Source organism: Denticeps clupeoides, chromosome 16 (genome assembly GCF_900700375.1).
Source record: "Denticeps clupeoides chromosome 16, fDenClu1.1, whole genome shotgun sequence".
In the NCBI taxonomy this organism is placed as follows: domain Eukaryota; kingdom Metazoa; phylum Chordata; class Actinopteri; order Clupeiformes; family Denticipitidae; genus Denticeps; species Denticeps clupeoides.
Window position 1 is genome coordinate 1,506,190 of NC_041722.1, and position 21,500 is coordinate 1,527,689.

At 38.4% G+C, this 21,500-nt stretch overlaps 3 protein-coding genes across 5 annotated transcripts; all 3 read left to right on the forward strand.

Moving 5' to 3' along the window:
* The first annotated feature begins 440 nt into the window (after positions 1-440).
* pdcd5 (programmed cell death 5) lies at positions 441-3,993 on the forward strand. The gene is made up of 6 exons (XM_028956944.1): positions 441-636; positions 1,270-1,313; positions 2,840-2,901; positions 3,262-3,353; positions 3,440-3,511; positions 3,645-3,993. Exons 1-6 carry the CDS (start codon positions 571-573, stop codon positions 3,690-3,692), a joined length of 384 nt encoding a protein of 127 aa, XP_028812777.1. The 5' UTR covers positions 441-570; the 3' UTR covers positions 3,693-3,993.
* Positions 1,270-12,602, forward strand: mvda (mevalonate (diphospho) decarboxylase a). Of its 3 annotated transcripts, XM_028956942.1 has the most exons (12): positions 1,270-1,313; positions 2,840-2,901; positions 5,198-6,334; positions 6,492-6,562; positions 6,646-6,760; positions 6,844-6,990; positions 7,323-7,522; positions 7,902-7,976; positions 8,076-8,294; positions 9,161-9,276; positions 9,369-9,477; positions 11,980-12,602. In XM_028956942.1, exons 3-12 carry the CDS (start codon positions 6,274-6,276, stop codon positions 12,058-12,060), a joined length of 1,194 nt encoding a protein of 397 aa, XP_028812775.1. In that variant the 5' UTR covers positions 1,270-1,313; positions 2,840-2,901; positions 5,198-6,273; the 3' UTR covers positions 12,061-12,602. The 3 variants fall into 3 exon arrangements, with proteins under 3 accessions (XP_028812775.1, XP_028812776.1, XP_028812774.1); XM_028956943.1 differs by lacking the exons at positions 1,270-1,313; positions 2,840-2,901 and adding an exon at positions 4,597-5,052; XM_028956941.1 differs by lacking the exons at positions 1,270-1,313; positions 2,840-2,901 and having other exon boundaries at positions 4,597-6,334.
* A 6,252-nt stretch (positions 12,603-18,854) lies between these two features.
* Positions 18,855-21,497, forward strand: cyba (cytochrome b-245, alpha polypeptide). The gene is made up of 6 exons (XM_028956647.1): positions 18,855-19,034; positions 19,258-19,327; positions 19,553-19,627; positions 19,705-19,788; positions 20,356-20,437; positions 20,793-21,497. Exons 1-6 carry the CDS (start codon positions 18,977-18,979, stop codon positions 20,982-20,984), a joined length of 561 nt encoding a protein of 186 aa, XP_028812480.1. The 5' UTR covers positions 18,855-18,976; the 3' UTR covers positions 20,985-21,497.
* Positions 21,498-21,500: the final 3 nt, after the last annotated feature.

Here is a 21,500-nt window from a genome sequence, read left to right on the forward strand (position 1 = left end):
TGTAGGACATCAGGAGAGCATATGGCACCACTATTTGAAAAAACATTCCAACTTTCAATCAGCCATGGCACACCCAACCATCCAGGGGGGCTGTCTCTTATTCATATCATGTAGTCAGCAGTGGCCTAGTGGTTAAGGAAGCAGCCCCATAATCAGGAGGTTGCCGGTTCAAATCCTGATCCGCCAAGGTACCACTGAGCAAAAGCACCGTCCCTACATGGCTGCCCACTGCTCACTAAGGATGATGGATTAAAAGCAGAGGACACATTTCATTGTGTGTGCTGTGTATGACTATCTTTTTATTTATTTATTTCATTTTGTTTGAAATATGCTTTTTATACGATTTTTATAGGATTCCTAGAATCCTCTAAAAAGAAATTGTAATTATGTTCGATTGTTCTGGGATAGACCTGGGGGATCTGCAGTTAGGTCATTGATTATTTACCCTTGCACAGGGTACTGTCGCCGTTGGCAAGACTGATAGCCAAGCACTAGCTGAGGAAACAAATTTTTTCTTTTAATCTCTTTTTTTAAAAAAGAGATTAAAACTCTCTTTAAAAACCCTCAACAATGGCAGACGATGAATTGGAAGCAATCAGAAGACAGAGAATGGCTGAACTTCAGGGGAAGCATGGGGTAAAAGAATATGCTAAATTAGCTTAGCATTGAGCTAGTTCGCTAACATTTGCACTATAATATAAAGAATGTTCACGCCATTACCACGTAAATTCAACCTTTATTTGCTACTATTTAATCTAATAGATTTCTAACCATAACAGTATTTAAATATGTCTTTTGTAATTATGCAAGTTGTATATGCCAGTACTTGCCTTGAACTGCCAGGAGCAGTATGCTAGGCATACAACGAGAACTACTTGTCTGACGAACACACACACACACACACACACACCATTGTTTGCATCGTTTTGATGCATAATCTGCGACCTAGCCTTTTCTGTTCATTTTCTCCCACGCTGTATTACTACTACTGCAAGACAGCAGCTGATATATATTTCGAAAATAATTCTGTCGTCAGGGTATTGTAAATAGTATTCTCCAGAGTAACGGCGCTGCAGTAATCATTCTATTATGAACGGTTTTGCATGCTTCATCCAATTTATCATGCAGTGGCATGATAGTGTCCACAGGAAATGTAATGATTAATTGAAAATTAATTTAACTGAGAGATTTTATCTTGTGGAACACCCCCTGCTGTGTGTTATTATGACTTGAGAGTAACAAACATACTTCTTGTGTTCTTCTGATCAGGATGCAGCCAGTGACCAGCAAGGACAACAGGAAGCCAAACAGAGGTTTCAAACTTTATTTATAAAGTATAAATAAAGTACTCGTGAAAATATGAAGGAAAAAAAAAACATTGTTTCAAAACCATCCACCCACCTACGTAACTACAGCTATAGTCAATAATAAAAAGAACAATAAACAAATTAAAACTCAATTTCTAAAACAGTGGAAAAACAAGATCAGTAACCGAGGAAATGCTCCCATAAACTACATGAGGAAACACCAGTCAGTTAAATGGTTAAAATAATAAAAGTATTATATAATTATTGCGTAAATTAATTACAGAAAAACTGATGTATTAAAACTAAAAACAGACATTAAACAATTAGGAAGATAAGGCTTGATACTTTGGATAAAATATAAAGCTAGAAAAAGTACTGGAATTTTAATATGTTATTAAATATGATTTAAAAGTCAGGGTAAAAGGCTAAATCTTGAATTTGCTCTTTTTAAAAACATTTTCTTTTGCCCTCAGGAAGGCTGTTGCCAAACCTGGACCATATTAATCCTTCAATGTGGGTTTTTGTTCTGACTTTAGGCACTTTATGCCTGAGACTATTCATTAGGGTGGTGGTAGCCTAGTGGGTAACACACTCGCCTATGAACCAGAAGACCCGGGTTCGAATCCCGCTTACTACCATTGTGTCCCTGAGCAAGACACTTAACCCTAAGTTGCTCCAGGGAGACTGTCCCTGTAACTACTGATTGTAAGTCGCTCTGGATAAGGGCGTCTGATAAATGCTGTAAATGTAAATTAGCAGATATTATTATATTACCATTGGATCCTAGGATATAAGTGGGTCTGATAAATAAGTTGGTCCAGTACAATTTTTGTAAAACAACAAATCTTAAATAAATTTTGAAACAGACAGTGAAGACACTTTAAAAATGATTAAATGTGAGCTCTCTTTATAGTCTTAGTCAGCACATGTGCAGTTGTGATTTGGAGTAAGTGTGTTTTAGAGAAAATTTTTAAGACCACAAAGTAAAGCATCACAATAATCAATCCTATAGGTATTAAAAGCACGTATTGTCAACAGATAATTCTTTATAAATTTACTGAAAATTTACTGAATCAGAGAGGCCAATCACATTGCATAGTCTGTCTAAGTCATGAACTCCCATCTGAGGAGAAAAAATAGCTGATTTCAAATGTGAGATTTTCCCAACATCTCATCATCGTAACTATTGTCAGTTCTACTTCTTGAGTGAACAGCTAAATCTTCACATTTTGAATAGGTATGTATACTGCTAGACTTTATCAGAATATTATTAATTAAAGAGGGTTCTTGAAATATCTCGAGAAGTATGCATGCCTTGCATGAGGGAGTCCACAACGTTTGTGTTAAATTCAGATTTGTGTGTCGGATTTGTATTTACAAATGTAAATACAAATGTGACATGACTTTCCATGGGACAAGCATAAATGTTGCATCTAACAGCTTGAATGTGGTTGTTAATATTCTGTATTTTTCTGGATAGCAACTGAGGGAAGGGTATTGAGTTCAATGTGATATTTGCCTTCATCCCATAGGGAAACAGAGATGAGAAACTCCATATTGGCTCAGGTGTTGGACCAGTCTGCTAGAGCAAGATGTAGGTTTTTAATGTTAATCCCTTCTCTATTTAGAATGTGTTTATAATGTTTCATTGGAATTATGGGCTTGTTGGATATGTGTGTTTTTTAACTTTTAAATGAATACTGCTCGCTACTTTTAGAACCAGTGATGTATTGGGGTTTAGCTAAACCATCCAGTTCTTTATATGATTCTAGGGCAGGGTCACTGTTTATCACCATTTTCCACATAATGAGTAATGTTTAAGTTCAGTGTTTAATTTTTTCACTATATCTCCTGTTCAAGGTCAAATGAGGAAGGAGTAATCAATTTTTGTGTGCAGCATTGTGTCTTCTTGCGTATGGGTCAGGAATATAATGCAGTGAGTTTTTGTCTTTAGTAAGTAATCTGGCTCTTGTAAAGCCAGACAAGGCCAAAGCAGTTGAAAATTACCTCATACAGATGGCTCGGTTTGGACAACTTGGGGGAAAGGTACAAGTTAAATTCACAATCTTTTTTAAATGTTCTGAGTTTATTGCTCTTATATTTACTGCTTTTATGCTTTGTGTTAAACTTAGATTTCTGAGTCAGGTTTGATAGATATCCTTGAGAAAGTTAGCCAACAAACAGAGAAAAAGACAACAGTTAAGGTAAATCCCATATCTGGGATTTTTTTTATTATGTTCATAAGTCTGCTTCTAACATTTATGTTAACATTTGAATGAGAATGTGTACGCCTTGTGCAAGTCACACCCTTGTCTTGAAACATATTACTACTTGTAGTTCAGCCGGCGAAGAGTCATGGATTCGGATGAAGAAGATGACTACTGATGGAACTCAAACCAGAGAATCCTGGCTGGTGTATTACATGGATACTGATTGCTGCTATGTGTAGCTTTATGTGACCTGCCAAATGCATGCTTAAGTACTGTGTTTTTATACCTCATTCTGAATAATATGAGTCATAAATTCACAGTGTAAAAACAAAAATACAGGATTTCTGTCTCCGGCTACTACCCCTTTCAACAGACTTATTTGTGAGCACTATTGGCAGTTCAGAGGCATCTTCATGTTTACTGATATCGACCTTTGTTTGGATGAGTTAGCATAATAAAGAAAAATCTTAAAGTCATTTACTTTCAATTTGTTTTTGTCATTGTTATGCACAGAATAGCACAGCATATGGTGCACACGATGAAATCTATCCTCTGCATTTAATCTGTCCTCTGCATTTGGCAGACGCCCTTAAACTTACAACGTGCTTCCATGTTACAATCAATGAAGTGATCAATTCTGGTTCAGTAGGACTCTCAACTATGAATACAATTTTTTTATTCATTCTGTTGTAGTTTCTATACATAAGTAAGACCACAACAAGGTTACAAGTTAATCTAAATATTCTCTAAAGAGGAAGGTCTTGAGCTGCCATTTGAAAGTGCCCAGTGACTGTGCTGTTCTGACATAAAGGGCAAGTTCATTCCACCACCGAGGGGCCAAGAAAGAGAAGAGTCTAGATGAGTGTCTTCCTTTTACCTTCAGAGATGGAGGGACCAGTCGAACCAGTCCATCAATTAACCCATGATTTCTAATCACCTATAGAAGAGAATGTAAATGTAAAGGGGTGGTAGTAGCCTAGTGGGTAACACCCTCGCCTATGAACCAGAAGACCCGGGTTCAAATCCCACTTACTACCATTGTGTCCCTGAGCAAGACACCTAACCCTGAGTTGCTCTGATAAATGCCATAAAATGTAAAAATGCTCCAGGGGGACTGTCCCTGTAAATACTGATTGTAAGTCGCTCTGGATAAGGGCGTCTGATAAATGCTGTAAATGTAAAGAATGCCATTTTGTAATGTTTGGTTGGAGATGACTTATTTGAGTTGTGACAGTGTTATATTCTGTTATGCATGTCAGTATTTTAAATAGTACTCTATTTTGTCAAATGTACAGACCTAACATGATTTTGAAATTTGAATACTGTGTGTAATAAATACATGCACAATCCATATACACACATTAGAGAAAAATATTTGTACTGCACTGTATTATTTATTACCTGTATAATTCTTCTGACACAGCATTACTTAGGTAGATAATCATGTAAATAAGTCAACGAGAGGGGAGTGAATATCAAAATGAAGATGGCACTCGTCTCATTATGATGGTGACAAGTCTGCTGATTGACAGGTGGTATGTTGCAGACATAGTGAAAGTGAAGTGATTGTCATTGTGATACACTGCAGCACAGTGCACACAACAAAATGTGTTGTTTGCGGCAGTTTGGGATTTGAACCCACAACCTTCTGATTACAGGTCTGCTTCCTTCCTTTCCTAGGCCACCACTTTCAGCATCACTTCTTCCCCTCAACATATCCGGCAGCCCTATCTCAGGTTTCCCATGACACAACATTTCTTCCTTACTGACCAAGGCCAAGCAAGGATGTACTTTTTGAGGAACTGGAGAAGAATGGTCTTTCACAGAAACTGTTAATGCCGTTCACTGCAGTCATTAAATCTTCCATCAGCCTAGTTTGAAGCAGTCACCAAACAGGACGGGAATTGCCTATTCCACCCCTGCTAGCTTGGCAAATGGACAACAGGCTTCCCTAGATAAGCAAGAAGCTGAAATTCCTCTCAAACTTTACTTAAGATTCACTGTGAAGCTGTACTTATACATACAGACTACCTGAGTTGAGGAAAGGAATGGCATATTCCAGGGGTCATAATTAAAAATGCTACAGTAATATTCTACTAAAATCTGTATTTTGTAAATACAAAATGTACTTACGCTCATGTCAGTTTCTGCAGCTGTTTTGAAATAAATAGTCTGGTACGTAAGAATTTATGAAGCACAACTTCAGAACCCTCAGGCACTTGCTGAGTTCATTGTTAAGGTTTTTCATATTTAGAAGGATCTTTCATTCTCTCCATATTTCTGCAGTGTTATACTTAATGTGTGACAAACGTCTTAAGAAGGAGTCCTTAATTGTGGTCATCAATCAAACGTATTAACCATCCATCCAACTTATGCATCAAGAATCAAAACAATTCTAATTTAAGACATAGACGAGAAGAATAATTGACACATGACCTGACACCACTGCCCGGTGTTATTGGACGTCCCGTAGGAGAGGTGATGTGAATGTTAATCTCATTGATTGGGAGGTCGCCCGTGTGTTCATTGACATCCAATCGTAAGACGTTATCGCCATGCGTCCCTCGGAACAGGGGTGTCTACGATGACCTCATTGGTTGGAAAAAAACACGTGACCATGCAGTCATTACGCAGTCACGCCCTCTCGCAAGACATTGATATTACAGCACGGCTGCATTTGTTCTGTATGGTTGGAAGAATCCTTATCGTAGTTGCTGAATTGTCTGTCGATAATCTGTTAACCGACGATCTTTATTATGCTTGATGGAACTGTAATCACGTGTTCTGCACCCGTGAATATCGCCGTTATTAAATACTGTAAGTATTCCTTTAGCTGAAGTTGTTAGCCTGCCTATCTTGGGCAACGTGCTGTTACACTTTCATAGAAATGTAGACGTTAACCATGCACGGAGCAATATCATTTTTAACATTTACTATCCGTTTAACTATCCGATTACTATCCATTCGCGTGTAGGGGGGAAAAGGGATGATGAATTAATCCTTCCAGTAAACTCCTCACTCAGCGTAACTCTTCATCAAGATCAGGTACTTGTAATGCTCAAGCTCAGTCAAGTCTAGTGAATATGTGTCATGTTATTAGTAACAGTTTATCCTGTGTGTTTTTACAGCTCAAAACCACAACTACAATTGCATGTAGTAGAGACTTTCAGGAAGATCGCATTTGGATCAATGGCAGAGAAGAAGACATCAACCAATCCAGGCTCCAGTCTTGTCTAAGAGAAAGTGGGTAAATAATGGTCACTTAAGATCTCCATGAAGACATTTATATTTCCTTCTTCATACATTCTCTCAATCACTTCCAACAGTGCGGAGATTAGCCCGGAAAAGAAGCGGTGATGGGGATCCAGCGCACGGTGTTGCTGGCCTGTCACATAAAGTTCATATCTGCTCAGTGAATAATTTTCCAACGGCAGCGGGGCTAGCATCTTCTGCTTCTGGATATGCTTGTCTTGGTGAGTAAGAGGTAGACTTGTTCCATTCCATCTTGTTCCAAAAGTAAATGAGACTTACATCATACACTAAAGGGGAATTTATTAATATTCTTTTGGATGACTTTAAATACTTGTCCTGTGCATTTTTGTTTCCTCTTAATTTACACATGATTTTTACTACACTTAAATCTGGTGTAATTGAAGTCATGATTACTTATACACTTTTAATTGGAACTGCCCGTATGTATATGTTCACTCAATTAATTTATTATACTTTTGCAAATTGGCCTAGGGCAAAAATATCCAACCAGTGTTTACTGTCTAAGAGATTATGCTGTCTTTTATCCTCTCAGTGTACACACTTTCAAGGCTGTTTGGGGTGGAGGGTGAGTTATCTGCTGTGGCAAGGCAGGGCTCGGGCAGTGCCTGCAGGAGTATGTATGGAGGCTTCGTCCAGTGGAAGATTGGAGAGAGAGCGGATGGGAAGGATAGTCTGGCTGAACAGGTCCAGCCTGAAACCCATTGGCCAGAGCTCAGGGTATTGGTCCTGGTGGTAAGTCACCGTGCTTTTCGGGTTCTAAGTGCTTGAGATGATTGTCTAACGTAACATTACGTTAAATTTAGCTGGTATCCAAAGACAATTCTGTCAGTTAGCCTCCTAGGATTAGTCTAAATTGTTGCCTTCAAATTTTCTTCAATTCTAACTCAATAGATCTGGCACTGCATCACATCAAACATCAGATATCACATCGCAAACCAGATAACATTTGCAAACAATTGAAAAATAAAGTGTTATTATCTGTCTTTTGCTTTAAAAAATATTTCTGAATCTTCTAACCTGATAACTATTGAACAAATTAAAAGTCTACAGATCTAGATTTGCATACAAATTTCAGTTTTACATATAATTTTTTATATCACTTGACTTACAGGTTAATGCTCAGCGTAAACATATCGGGAGCACTTCAGGCATGCAGACGAGTGTGAAGACAAGTAGTCTCTTAAAGGTACCCTGAAGACCAAATTTTGTCTGGATATCCATTAATAAAACTGTTAATCATGGTATGTCTGTCAATGCTGACCAAGTCTTTGTCTCTTAATCTCAGCATCGGGCGGAGTGTTTGGTGTCTGGGCAGATGGATAAAATGATGAGGGCCATCAACACTAAGGACTTTTCTGCCTTTGGTGAACTCACCATGCAGGACAGCAACCAGTTTCATGCCACCTGTTTGGATACGTACCCACCCATCTTCTACCTCAGTGATGTGTCCCGCCAAATCATTAACCTTGTGCACTGTTATAACCACCATTACAGGGAGATTAAGGTTTGGGTTGCTCCAGTTGTATCAAAAGTGCAGTGATTGTCATTGTGATACACAGCAGCACAGTGCACACAGATGTGTGAGCAGTGTGTGGGGACGGTACTTTGTTCAGTGGCACCTCAGTGGCAGATTGGGATTTGAACTGGACACCTTCTGATTATGGGACCTCTTCCTTAATTCAGTAGTGTTCAGTCCTGAGCTCTTTTGTGTTCTTATATAAATATTGACTCCTTGAGCTAGCATCACCAATTAGTGGCAGAAAAATGTTTCAGGTTTTAATCATACAAAAGTATATAATATGCAAAATACAAAGGTTGATCCAGTATCACTATCTTTATTTCTGTCTCACACCTTTTCTTGAGGCACCAGAGCTGGATTGCTTCTGTGGGTTGTCAAATATATCCCGCCCAACTCGAAGTTTCGCCAAATTTAACAGTAGAAACAACATCCCAGAACTACCCCAACTTTCCAGCACCTGACTCAGTTTCCCCTGAGTAGCCAAGATCTAAGCTACCTAACAATCCATCTTGCCACTGCTTGCTGCAGTTAAACAAAATATGGCCCAAAATATGAATCCCGATCAGCCAAGGTGCCACTGAGGTGTCACTGAGCAAAGCACTGTCCCCACACACTGCTCCCTGGGTGCCTTTCATTGCTGCCCACTACTCACTAAGGGTGATTGGTTAAAAGCAGATGATACATTTCATTGTGTGCGCCGTGCTGCAGTGTATCACAATGACAATCACTTTATTTTCAATTTCCATTGGCTCTTGTCTGTCACACTATATAAAATAAAGGGGCCTTTATTTTAGTTGCCAAAATTTAAAATAAATAAATGCATTGGTAATATGTTCTGTTTATATTATCAGGTGGCATACACCTTTGATGCAGGCCCCAATGCAGTCATCTTCACTTTGCAGGAGCATCTGCCAGAGTTTGTCCAAGTTGTCCGATATTTCTTTCCCCCAGAATCTAATGAGGAACAGTATGTCTTTACATTATTTGTATCACTATTTGCAAACGTAAAATACCATTGCAGTATTAATCTTTTGTTTGTGTTCATTATCTTTTCCACAGATTTCTTAAGGGACTGTCTGTAGACTCAGTACCTGTGTCTGAAAGTCTTAAGGCTGCTATTGGAATGGAGCCAGTGGCTAATGGAATCAGCTATATCATCAGCACAAAGGTAAAAGTCCATATTTTAAGTTCTCTACTGTAGTTTCTAATAGTAGCAGGCTAAGAGCCTGAAAAGTAATTTTTCTTCTTTTGGTGTACCTTTTATTTTGAAATTGTGTTTGGATTGCTTGTCCTCCGTATGCACCACAACCATTGGTAATGGTTTGCAAGGTGTATCAGTATGTATTAAATGGCTAATCATGTGGGATTGTGTTTATTCTTATTACTATTGTTTGGGGCCCTGCTGTAAGCAAGTTCAAGCCAGTGGTCTAGCCTGCCAAAAACAAACGAAGCAGAAAAAGAGTTTGACCAGTTATAGCATGTATTTATTGCCCTTTCTGTGACACAAAAAAAAGGTCAATAGTAGTGTAGTTTAAATTTAGTTTGTGTTTTGTTTCTAGTTGCATGTTCAACTAGAAAATATATATTATTTAGAACAGTCTATGCTGTTCTAAAATAATATATATTATGTCTATGATTTTTTTTTTTTTTCTAAAATTGTCAGACATGCTTCTGCAGACATCTACTTTCATAATCCACCATGCTTTTACTAATGACCTGTTATGATTTGGATTGTGAAAGTGAAGTGATTGTCATTGTGAAACACAGCACAGCACACAGTTCAACGCAATGTGTCCTCTGCTTTTAACCCATCACCCTTGGTGAGCAGTGGGCAGCCATGAAAGGTGCCCGGGAGCAGCATGTGGGGGCTCAGTGGCACCTTGGCAACTGGCAACCTTCTGTTTATGGGTCCATTTCCTTAACCGCTAGGCCACCACTGCCCCAGGCATTTCTCCAAACTTTGGCCTTTGTTAGAGGTAAATCTTTGTTTCCTCATTCCTGTAAACTTGGCCCAGGATTTTATTCAGATTTATACTTATGAGCATCTTTTAGTTTGGCACTGTACTGTTATTATCCAGGTCACAGTGGGCTGTGATATTTCAACCCCTGCTCTTTGGAACTTATTTATTGCTCTTAGTACTACAGTACAGTACTTTTAGTTAGTCATCTGGATGTTCACAAACCACTAAGGTGGTAGTAGCCTAGTGGGTAAGACACTCGCCTGTGAACCAGAAGACCCGGGTTCAAATCCCACTTACTACCATTGTGTCCCTGAGCAAGACACTTAACCATAAGTTGCTCCAGGGAGACTGTCCCTGTAAATACTGATTGCAAGTCACTCTGGATAAGGGCGTCTGATAAATGCTGTAAATGTAAATCCAAATCAAGTCTCAAATGACTGAAATGAACGTTCTGCAGATAATATTGCATTGGTGTATGAAAAACATGTACTGTACAGTATCAAAATTGATCAGAACATGTACTTCAGAGGGCTCTGAACATGTAAATTAAATTACTTGCTTGGCTAATAATATTGTCATTTATATAAATTACTACAGGTTTGGGGAGGACCATATTGCTTTTTTTATATTTTGTTCAGAGCATGAGAGTGGGCATATTATTTATTGCATTCATCACAATAAATTTTAAGTGTGTTTAATGTAATGAACCATTATTATTGTTTATATTGTCGTTGTATTTGACTATTCATCCATATCTGTATACTCAAGTCACAACATCAAAGTCCGAATCAAGTCTCAAGTCTTTGAGGGCAAGTCTACGTTCAAGTCACAAGTCATTGTTAGTTGCAACTCGAGTCCCCATCTCTGGTACATACACATACAAAAGTATTGAAACGCACATCTTAATTATTGAATTCAGGTGATTCCTGAATATTGCTAAGCAGGCCCCTCAAATCTCACACATTGTGCATGCAAAACGTTCACATGCCACACATGGAATTTCTCACGTTTACAGTATGTTTCACAAACGAAACAGCATGTCTTCCATGATTGCATAGTGGAGGGAATCTGCCCGCATGCCGCACTCTCACACTGCAGCCACTGTGAGCTGTGGAGCTCCCCAGTAGGTGGAATTATGTGACCTCCACCATAAGCAAACTTTAGGGTTATGGTCTAAGATGCTCTTGGCCACCGGCGCAGTATTTGAGGAGTCAGGAATTTACATGTGTTTGCATTACTACTGTAACTCCATTAACTGGGCTTCTGCTGAAGACTATAAAAGGTCTCACGCTTATCCAGAACTCAGTTGCAAGATTTGTCAATGAAGTTACACAATTTTCACTCACTAAACCTCTTTTACGAAACATTTTCATTTTTGACTCTTGAGTTGTGAAACCAAATTAATGTTTGTTCTACTGACTGACTTTAAATGTAAGGATCTTTGCACATTATTAGGGCTTCTGTTGGTAAATAGCTAATTGTCTCTGTTGAACATCAGTTGTTGATGTTTAGCTTTACATGTTTGAAAATCAGATATGGACTACAAAAAACTTGTACGTTGCTCTGGACCAGAGTGTCTGCTAAATGTTGTAAATGGAAATGTCCACCCTGCAGTGGGATCTGGCAGCCATAATCCTGAGTAGGACTAAGCGGTGGAAAGGGATTGAGTGTATCACTTGTGTATTTCTGACTATTTATTGTGTTTTTAGGCTGGACCTGGGCCATGTATGATGAATGACCCAGACCTACATCTCCTGGGCCTTGATGGACTGCCCAAGAAGACTCCTTGACAACTGGAATGTTCGAGATATATTTATTTTCAATAATTATTCAGTTAATTCCACAAAACATTGAAAGGAAACATATATTAACTCAAGTCTTTCCTGGATAATTGTAGCTAATAGGTTTTTTTATTATTATAATCAACCTTTAAAACTCAAAATATATTAAGAGTTTTTTTTTATTCTGGTTTTCTGTTGCCCAGCAAATATAATATGATTAGGTGTGTGTCGTGGAAGATAAAGATTCCAATAACCCAAATCGGTGAGAAAAAAAGTTTATTGAGAGAAAAACTCTGACTGACAAAAGTATACACATGTATTTATATCTCACTCCTACCCTCCTTTTGTGGCCAGCTCGCAGAAGATTAAGATGCCCTTCCAAAAGCCCAAACTGATTCTTTCAAATACTAATACACCTTTTATACATTCATAAAAAGCACAGAAAAAGAATGCAATTTGTTGTTAAACCCTAATAGGGGCAGTGGTGGCCTAGCGGTTAAGGAAGCGGCCCCGTAATCAGAAGGTTGCCGGTTCGAATCCCGATCCGCCAAGGTACCACTGAGGTGCCACTGAGCAAAGCACCGTTCCCACACACTGTTCCCCGGGCGCCGGTCATGGCTGCCCACTGCTCACTCAGGGTGATGGGTTAAATGCAGAGGACAAATTTCACTGTGTGCACCGTGTGCTGTGCTGCTGTGTATCACATGTGACAATCACTTCACTTTACTTTTACTTTACTTTAATAAATCCTGCAAGCATATGAAACATTATAATTATATAATCGATTACAGTGTGTTAGAACCAAAAAATTAAATTAAGCAGGAAAGGGGGTTTCCAGCTAAATATACTAAATTAACAAATTGTGAGTGAAAATATCATATTTTTACATGTTTATAAAATGTGTACATCTTGAGAAGCCATGTCATGACCAGCTGTTCTAGGATTCTGGAACAAGTTCTTGTTTTTTAATAAACATTTTTAAACAGTTATAGGTAACTTTTTTTGGTCTTATGAGAATTATTTAACACCATGGATGAGGCACAAGTGCATTACATTTTTTGACTTTGGAATAAAGTGAAATATCATCTTGAATAAGGGCCACAGAACAAAATAAATGACATTCAGGCATGGTCCATACTGAACATTACAGTAGTGACGAACACGCATGTACAGTATAGGCTAAACATTTGGACACCTTCTCGTTCAATGTGTTTTCTTAATTTTCTGTACCGTTTTGATGCCTTCAGTGAGAATCTACCAATGTAAATGGTCATCAAAATAAGGAAAACACAGAATGAGTGTCAACTTTTGGCCTGTACTGTATAGACTCAAGTGTCCATAAAGACAAAACAATGAAATGGCCAGGTGACATGGCATTACAGACACTCCCTCACGAACTAAAGGCACAAGGGCAACAGAGAGAAGCAAGAGGTGAAGATAAACTTCATAAAATATAAACGGAACACTTTAATACATGGGTCATGTAATACAAAAATGTTAGACATAAAAGTGGTTAAAAATTAATAAATAAATCAAGTGGTTGGAAAAAAAACTGGTCATGTGACAATGCAAGTGGCCTGACGTGAGACCTGCTGAATGTGAAGCATGAGGACGTAGACCTCATAGAGTACTTGGCATTTTGATAATGCATTCCTGTAATATAGCTGCAACATTATAAGCTTGTTAGGTTCCTGACTATTTTTGCACTATGTGGTCGCCATGCTAATTACGAATCTTTGTGACATGCAAAATTACACAGCAAACTTTTAAATATAACAGGAATATAACTGGGCGCCTTTCATGGCTGGGTGATGGGTCAAATGCAGAGGACACATTTCATTGTGTGTACCATGTGCTGTGCTTGCTGTGTATCACAATGACAATCACTTCATTTTAACTTATATATATAAATGTATATAGTCTATTCTGGCAATAATTTTATGAACAATGTACTGTAGAAACAACTGGAAAGCCATTGGCAGAATTCTCATTGAAGGTTATCAGACATATCAGTACCTACCAATCAAACGAGCACTCCCTCTTTTAGAGGTGATGGAGCAGTGAACAGTGACCTACTTGTAACTTTCATGCAGATTTTTGTTGCCAAGATTTTTATATCCCCCAGAAGGCTCTCAAAGATTTTTCCTCTGTTATTGCTGAGTGGATGTCTTTAACAACTATGAATGTCGAACAAGTATCACTGCTGGAACATTCAGGGAGGTATAACAAACTGAAACCAACACCTAAGAAAGTGAAGGAACTACTTCAGTTCCCTGTGATGGGAGGTCGATATCCACCTTAAAAGATACCTCAGAGAGTTGGAGGTGAGAAACTGGGGAAGTTTGTAAGGTTTACCACTGGAACAAATGTGATCACCTGACACATTTACATTTAGAGCATTTATCAGACGCCCTTATCCAGAGCGACTTACAATCAATAGTTACAGGGACAGTCACCCTGGAGCAATTTGGGGTTAAGTGTCTTGCTCAGGGACACAATGGTAAGTGGGATTTGAAACCGGGTCTTCTGGTTCATAGGCGAGTGTGTTACCCACTAGGCTACTACCACCCTTATTGAGATTATGACATTATTGAGATTATGACACAATTGAGATTATGTTTACAGAAATGTCAGAATTCTCTAGAAGGCCTATTGGGCACACGTGTGGCCCAATTTTCCAGACTTCAGATCTGAATTCAGTGTTGTGTTAGACAGCAACATCTGGATTATGGACATTGTGTAGCTTACACACTAGTGATAAGAAGTTCGGCTTTTTCAGAGATCTGGCTCTTGTGGCACATTTTCCAATGAAGAGCCGTCTCTTTTAGCTCCCAAATGGCTCTTAATTTATTATCATCTGTAGCCTCATGTTAACACACAAAGCATTCCTTGTAGAGTGCACCAGGTAGAGAGGAAATGTTCTGTTTTGGCAGTAGAGGTTGTTTCATGTTTTTAAACATTTTTTTCTAGTAAGTTCAACTGTAAAGGTTCAATTGTTTTACCTTGTTTTCTGTTGGGCATAGCCTGATGCTGAATGAACATTGTTAAATTACTGCAAATTGTATAACAAAATGAATTTGCAAGCTATGGCAGCTATATATGTTTGGTAAATGTTATGGGAGTTATTTGTTATTCAAACAAATATGACTAAAAACACAAACTTCATGCCAGGAAGTGATTTCACTTCATTATTGAGTCCTTGCTCTATGTATGTAACGTTTGTGCTGGGGTCACAAATGTTTCATAAATGCAGTTTTTCCATTTGGCATTATGGTTTACAAACCCTAGTTTAAGTTCTCTTTGCTGACTGCTGTTTTTTTTTTTACATTGGCTTATTCACTATGTACTGCACTATATGTATATGGATGGGGGGGGTAAACAGAATTTTGACTTCTCAACATATAACACTTGGCCTGACCTAGACCAGCAGGAGGGTAACGTTGGATTTTGGTAGTTTTTATTTATTTCCAGACCTTCCTATAATGCCTAGTTAAGTTACATTGTCTTCTAAAAATGCAGTCTTAATATCCTATTAAACACAAAACAGCACATACCATGTGCCTTGAAAATAACCCTATAATAAGTACACCGTATTATTATCCCTATAAAGATGAAGGGAATTTCCTCTTTACCATTCATAAGCAGCATCAAGTTAAACAATAACAGCAGACACTAGAATCCTCATCACCAGTTGTGAATTGGAAAGAGGGAGTCATGAGGATGAATGCTGGAAAGATGTAAAAAGCCCAGGTGTAAAAAGGGATGTAATAAGAGCAATTACAGGAATGGTGTTTAGATATCTTGAAGAATCACTGTTCTAAGTGAGGTGTACAATTCTGCAGCATGAAATGATAAATGCTGTAAATGCAAATGAAAAACATCTGAAAGGAGCATTCATTTCCATGCATTAGTAGCAGACGCAGCTCAAAGACAGTCTCATCACAAAGAAGCTGACTCTTGGGTGTGCTCTCCTCCTGGCATACTGCTACATTCTCAGGATCCATTGTTTTGAGCTGGTCCTCAGCGTCATACTGCTGTGGTAATGTGTACATGAGGATGGGACGACCCCCATGTACATCTTGGCTGGAGGGCGTCTGATCTTATGGGTATTCACCAAGTTCTCACAACTTCTTCCACATCTCTCTAAATTAGATTGTGATAATTAGATTAATAGAGTATGCATATCGCAGGACAATATCTATGGTGTGCATCATCTGAGAGGTATTTACCTTACTTTTACTTAAAAGATTTGTCTGCCATTTGTTCTGGGATTAAGGTATACTTAATGCGAGACAAAGGAGTTAATAGTGGACTTTAGTACCAAGCAGGAGAGAAACTACCAGACCCCTGTCATCAACAGGAGCCCAGTGGAGAGAGTGGACAGCTTCTGAAACCTCGGTGTTAACATCACGCAGGACCTGTCATGGTCCTGTCACATCAACACCATGGTGAAAAAGGCCCGGCAGCGTCTCTACCACCTCAGACGCCTGAGAGACTTTAGACTGCCCTCCAAGGTGCTCAGGAACTTCTACTCCTGCACCATAGACAGCATCCTGATGGGAAACATCTCAAACTGGTTCGGGAACAGCACCATGCAGGACAGGTGAGCCCTACAGAGGGTGGTTCGATCAGCCAAACGCATTATCTGTACCAAGCTCCCTGACCTTCAATCAACCTACAGCAGGGCCAGGAAGATAGTGAAGGACCTCAGCCACCCCAACAATGTTCTCTCTGCTGCGATCAGGGAAGCGCTTCCGCTCCCTGAAGTACAACACAGACAGAATGAGGAGGAGCTTCTTCCCGCAGGCTATATGAGATCTCAGCAACCACAACACTTCATAGAACTCTAATACACTCCAGCACTTTCACTTTCAATCACTTCTGGACTCAATCCACCCAGAATACTTGCACAATTTTTTTTACTTTTTACTTTCACTTCACTCATTTGCACTCCTTCATCCTACCTGTTACACATATTTTATGTTTTGTGTTAAAAACATAAAAGTGTTATATTTGGTTATGTTTGCAATATTTGCATATTGGTTCACCGTATACTTGCAATATTTGCAATATTGAAGTATATTGAATTTACAATAAAGACCATATCACAGAACATATTTTAAAAATTTCTCTGAATTACAGACATCAATTTATGTTTTACAAAAAACAAAAAAAAATATTGGCCATGCTTCATCCACAAATGAAACTATGTTTTGGCAAAATTGTCTGTGTGGTTTGTTCTCAGGACCACTTGCATATTGGCAACATGTCCATTTTCTGTGTCATTGTCTGCACGAATCATCTCTGGACAGCCACCCAAATGTGTAACACATTTGATAATAGTCAGCTACAATTTTGGAGTCATTGTTTGTGGTGTAAGCCTCCATCCATAAAACAAAACGACTGAAACTATTGATGCATCCATTAATTCCTATACCATCATGTTGTAGTTAATGCTATAACCTCATTCAAATCATTATGATGTTTTCTTCTGAATAGTCCAAGTTCATGGCAGTGTCTCTTCATAATCCAAACAGTTAAGATGATATGGTGATTCTGTGCTAATAACATTAGTATCTCCTTATTGCTAAATCCTATTGAAAAGTACAATTTTATTAGGTTACCCACTACAGGCATCATAAATGGCAAACAGAAGATTCTGAGAGGAGACAAAAAAAAGGAAAATTAATATCTGTGCAAATTAATTTTACCATTACACTATGACACAACTATCAAATTACAGGACATAAGATGAACATTAATTATTAGTATTTTTAGTCTTACCTTCCAGAAATACTAACAAGGCATGGGCTATACAAGAAAACACCAAGGTGCTAGATCTTTTTCTCCATAATGAGCCAAATAAGACATGTGTACTGATGTGTGTAAGATGTGTACTGAAAATAACAGCACTTTGAGATGTGTAAAATCACACGACTGAAGAATTACAAAGACAAAGGTGGACCATTTAGCAAGCACAAATCCTAGGAAACTAATAATAAAGTTCAAAACTACGTACATTTATACAAGGTACGAGTTTAATTTTCAATACTAGGATGTTTACTGTAAACAAATAATGGTATATTAAAAACTATTGGCGGGATGAACACGAGTTGTAGTAAAGTACAATGGTGGCCTGTGCTTGTCATCATTGTCATTGCTGGTGCCATGATGCTGCTCCTGTCCTCCATACAGCGCGGTCGGCGACGTGACGTCACTGCGGAACGTCCGGTGGCGAAGCGTCACTCTCGCGATGTGCTTCACGTGAACCCTTTTTGCCGTTTTCTTTCTCGTAAATTTACGTCTTTACGATGTCAGAGAATATCCGAGTTTATTCTCGCAAATGTTTGACTGTACAATGTCACAGAATATCCGAGTTTTTTTCTCGCAGATTTGTGATTTTTTTGTCTCGTAAATTTGCCTTTTGTTCTCACAATTTTATGACTTTCCATTGTCAGATAATATCCGAATAAATTTGTAACTTTATTCTCGAAATTCCTCGCAGTTTAACCACGCTCACCGATCCGTTTTTAACTTTCATCTTCGGTGGCCCTAATACGCCGTCGTATGGCTCCGTACTTTTAACACCAATATATAATAATAATTCATCTGAATCTTGTTGAAAGTAAGTTTTTATGTTTGCATTTTATTACTAAATTTTTTTCACGTCTACCTGTATTAGTTGAAACGGGTCTAACGTCCACTCGTAATATGGCGGACGAGCTGACGCACGGTGTCTAGTAAATTCTGTGTCTATGAGTTTAACGTCCTTTGAGCAAAAAGATAGGAAGTGACGAAACAGTGTGGCTGTTGTTACTCCCACAGCTGTTTGCCGATAAATAGCCAGTCGTGCACGCAATGAGTGCAGGAGCCTCAGAGTAAGATCCTTTCTAATCGGACTCTTGGTGTTCTGAGTACCGGTGCGATGGGCAAGATTGAATGGGCGATGTGGGCCAATGAACAAGCGCTGGCTGCGGGACTCAGTAAGTTGGAGGAACAGACTTAAGGATGGCAATTTTGTTCGTTCAGATATTCAATACTTTTCTATTTGTTGTGCGATTTTACGATTATGAGATTGTGTCCAAATTGCTCAAACCTGCACTAGTAATTAACAAAGAAAAGATTTTGTGTAACACCAAGTTACAAGTTTCAAAATGTTTCCTAAAAGTTAGCAAAGGAAACTTTACTTTGACTTCCTTGTTCAAGTTTATCTCACCGGCGGCATAGTGGGAGTGGCTGGGCAGTTTAGGGGCTGGCAGTTTGCAGCTTTCGGAGTGTATCCTTTACCAGGAACTTGGCTGAAAAAATATATTTTTTCATATAAACGATACAATAATTACAGGCGTCTGTTTTGTGTAATTATTGTTTGATGTCCAGACAACTTGACCTACTTGAAATCCAGAGCAAATAAAAGTTTAATATCTGTTTAATTTTTGCCCTAGTGATTGTCATGTTAAATACAGGATTTGCAGATGTTGTGTTGTTCTTGACATGAAACCAGAGCTGCGGGATGTTTCGTTTGTATGCTGGAGTACCCTCGAGGTAAAAGAAGCAAGGGGACCAGCGTGGCAAGGACGTGAGTTTCAGCTCCCCCACCCTCATCCTGCATCTTTAAAAATTACTTTGTGTTAAATATACTTTTTTCCACCATAGAGGCCAGTACTGCTTCACAGTTTGCGTTAAAGCGTTTGGGCCCCTCACACAAAATTACTATGTGAGGGCACTTCTCCACGCAGCGTGAGTGAATCGTTCATTGTCCTTTTGGTTTTATAACAATAGTTGTTACACTGTTTATTGATTTTGGATAATATTGTATTTGTTCCACTCACACATAAATTGAGTCAAATAAATAAATAAATAAATAAATAATGAAAGAAAATTTATGATATCAGTCATATGGTTCTCTATATCAAAAGCCATAGAAAGACAAGGGGTCAAATAAATTACTTGGTGGTAGTAGCCTAGTGGGTAACACACTTGCCTATGAACCAGAAAACCCAGAAATCCCACTTTACTACCATTGTGTCCCTGAGGAAGACACTTAAGCAACCCTAAGTCCAAGGGGACTGTCCCTGTAACAAGTCGCTCTGGATAAGGACGTCTGATAAATGCTGTAAAATGTAAATGTACTTGCACAAAAATTATCTTACTATTATGTATTACTTTAGTTCTACTTAGCAAGACAATATTTTGGCTTTTTTCACTGTCTCACTTCCTGCTTACACAATGCATGTTCTATACAGACTTTTACTTGCTGCAATTCAGGTCTTTCTGCCTGTCTGTACTCATTTCTGTATCTTACAGACTCAGCGTTCCAGGTGGGTTTATGCTTGCCACAGTGTTGGGGTGTGTTTGTCTGGGAATGGCAAGTCTTATCTACCTGTCTGTAAGTGTCATTCGCTGTGCATCTTGGTGTATAGTGTGGATGCTTTTCAATGTGTCTGTTAACTATATTCTGTAATACATTTAAATTCAATATTTTTTTGTTCAGTTTCTTTGTATTAGTCTGTGTCACAAAGCAGCTTTAAAAATGGTCAAAATGAACACTAATATTGAATTTAAAATCATTTTAATTGAATTAAATATTAGGTATGTGGTCAGTATATTTCGCTGTGATGTTGAGTGGTTAAGCAATGTTGAGAGAGATTGCAAAGAATAGAGGGCATTAAGAAATAGCACCAACATGTAGTAACTATTTTTAGCCAACCAAATTTCTTTTAATGCTCTGTCCAATGTTTTAGGCAGCTATTCATGGGGAGCACTGGGAGCCCATTCTGCTCACAAAGGAAGTAAAGACTGCTGTGGGAGAGAGCATTAAGGAACCCCCTTCGAACCCTCCTCCACGACCACCTGCTGAGCTCCGCAGGAAGAGGGTGGAAGATGTAGAGGGGGCGGCATATGTTAATCCCATGCCTGTTATTACTAATGAGTAGTTGTGTCCTTGATCATACTGCATACAAGATACAAGAGTGTTTGTATCATTGTTTCGTTTTTTTTTTTTTTTTTTCAGAATTCAGGAATTCAGTGATTCTGGTATTAGTGCATCCCTATTTTTTATCTTGAAAAAGTCCCATCTTTTTGTAAAATTCACCCAAATCATGCTTTTGTGCTTCACTTATTTCTGTATCTGTGTACTGTGAATTATGGCTTACCTTCTAAATATTGTATGCGTTATTAAAGTGTGTGTCTATATATACAAACAGTACATGTTTAATTATATATCAAATACATCAACTAAATATTGTTAATGTTGGAATGTTTATCTGATATAGGTTTGTGTAATGTTATGTTTTGTAAACCCCCTTGGAACGGCACAAATGTTGTTCCTCTTTCACAAGTCATTGTTCACACATGCACACAACCTACAGTGACAGATATGGGAAATTTTTGTAAAAACTATATGCTGTATTTCAATATATTTCAATAAAAAAACTACCAAATGAAAAAGA

Bases quoted from the DNA above. Each gene is read 5' to 3' on its own strand.
- mvda (XM_028956942.1), top strand. From the start codon at position 6,274: ATGCTTGATGGAACTGTAATCACGTGTTCTGCACCCGTGAATATCGCC. The intron at 8,295-9,160 runs GTTTGGGTTGCT...TTATATTATCAG, and splicing joins ACCATTACAGGGAGATTAAG to GTGGCATACACCTTTGATGC. The intron at 9,478-11,979 runs GTAAAAGTCCAT...TTGTGTTTTTAG, and splicing joins GCTATATCATCAGCACAAAG to GCTGGACCTGGGCCATGTAT.
- pdcd5 (XM_028956944.1), top strand. From the start codon at position 571: ATGGCAGACGATGAATTGGAAGCAATCAGAAGACAGAGAATGGCTGAA. The intron at 2,902-3,261 runs GTAGGTTTTTAA...TTTTGTCTTTAG, and splicing joins CCAGTCTGCTAGAGCAAGAT to TAAGTAATCTGGCTCTTGTA. The intron at 3,512-3,644 runs GTAAATCCCATA...TACTACTTGTAG, and splicing joins AGAAAAAGACAACAGTTAAG to TTCAGCCGGCGAAGAGTCAT.
- cyba (XM_028956647.1), top strand. From the start codon at position 18,977: ATGGGCAAGATTGAATGGGCGATGTGGGCCAATGAACAAGCGCTGGCT. The intron at 19,035-19,257 runs GTAAGTTGGAGG...TCCTTGTTCAAG, and splicing joins AGCGCTGGCTGCGGGACTCA to TTTATCTCACCGGCGGCATA. The intron at 19,628-19,704 runs GTGAGTTTCAGC...TTTCCACCATAG, and splicing joins GGGACCAGCGTGGCAAGGAC to AGGCCAGTACTGCTTCACAG.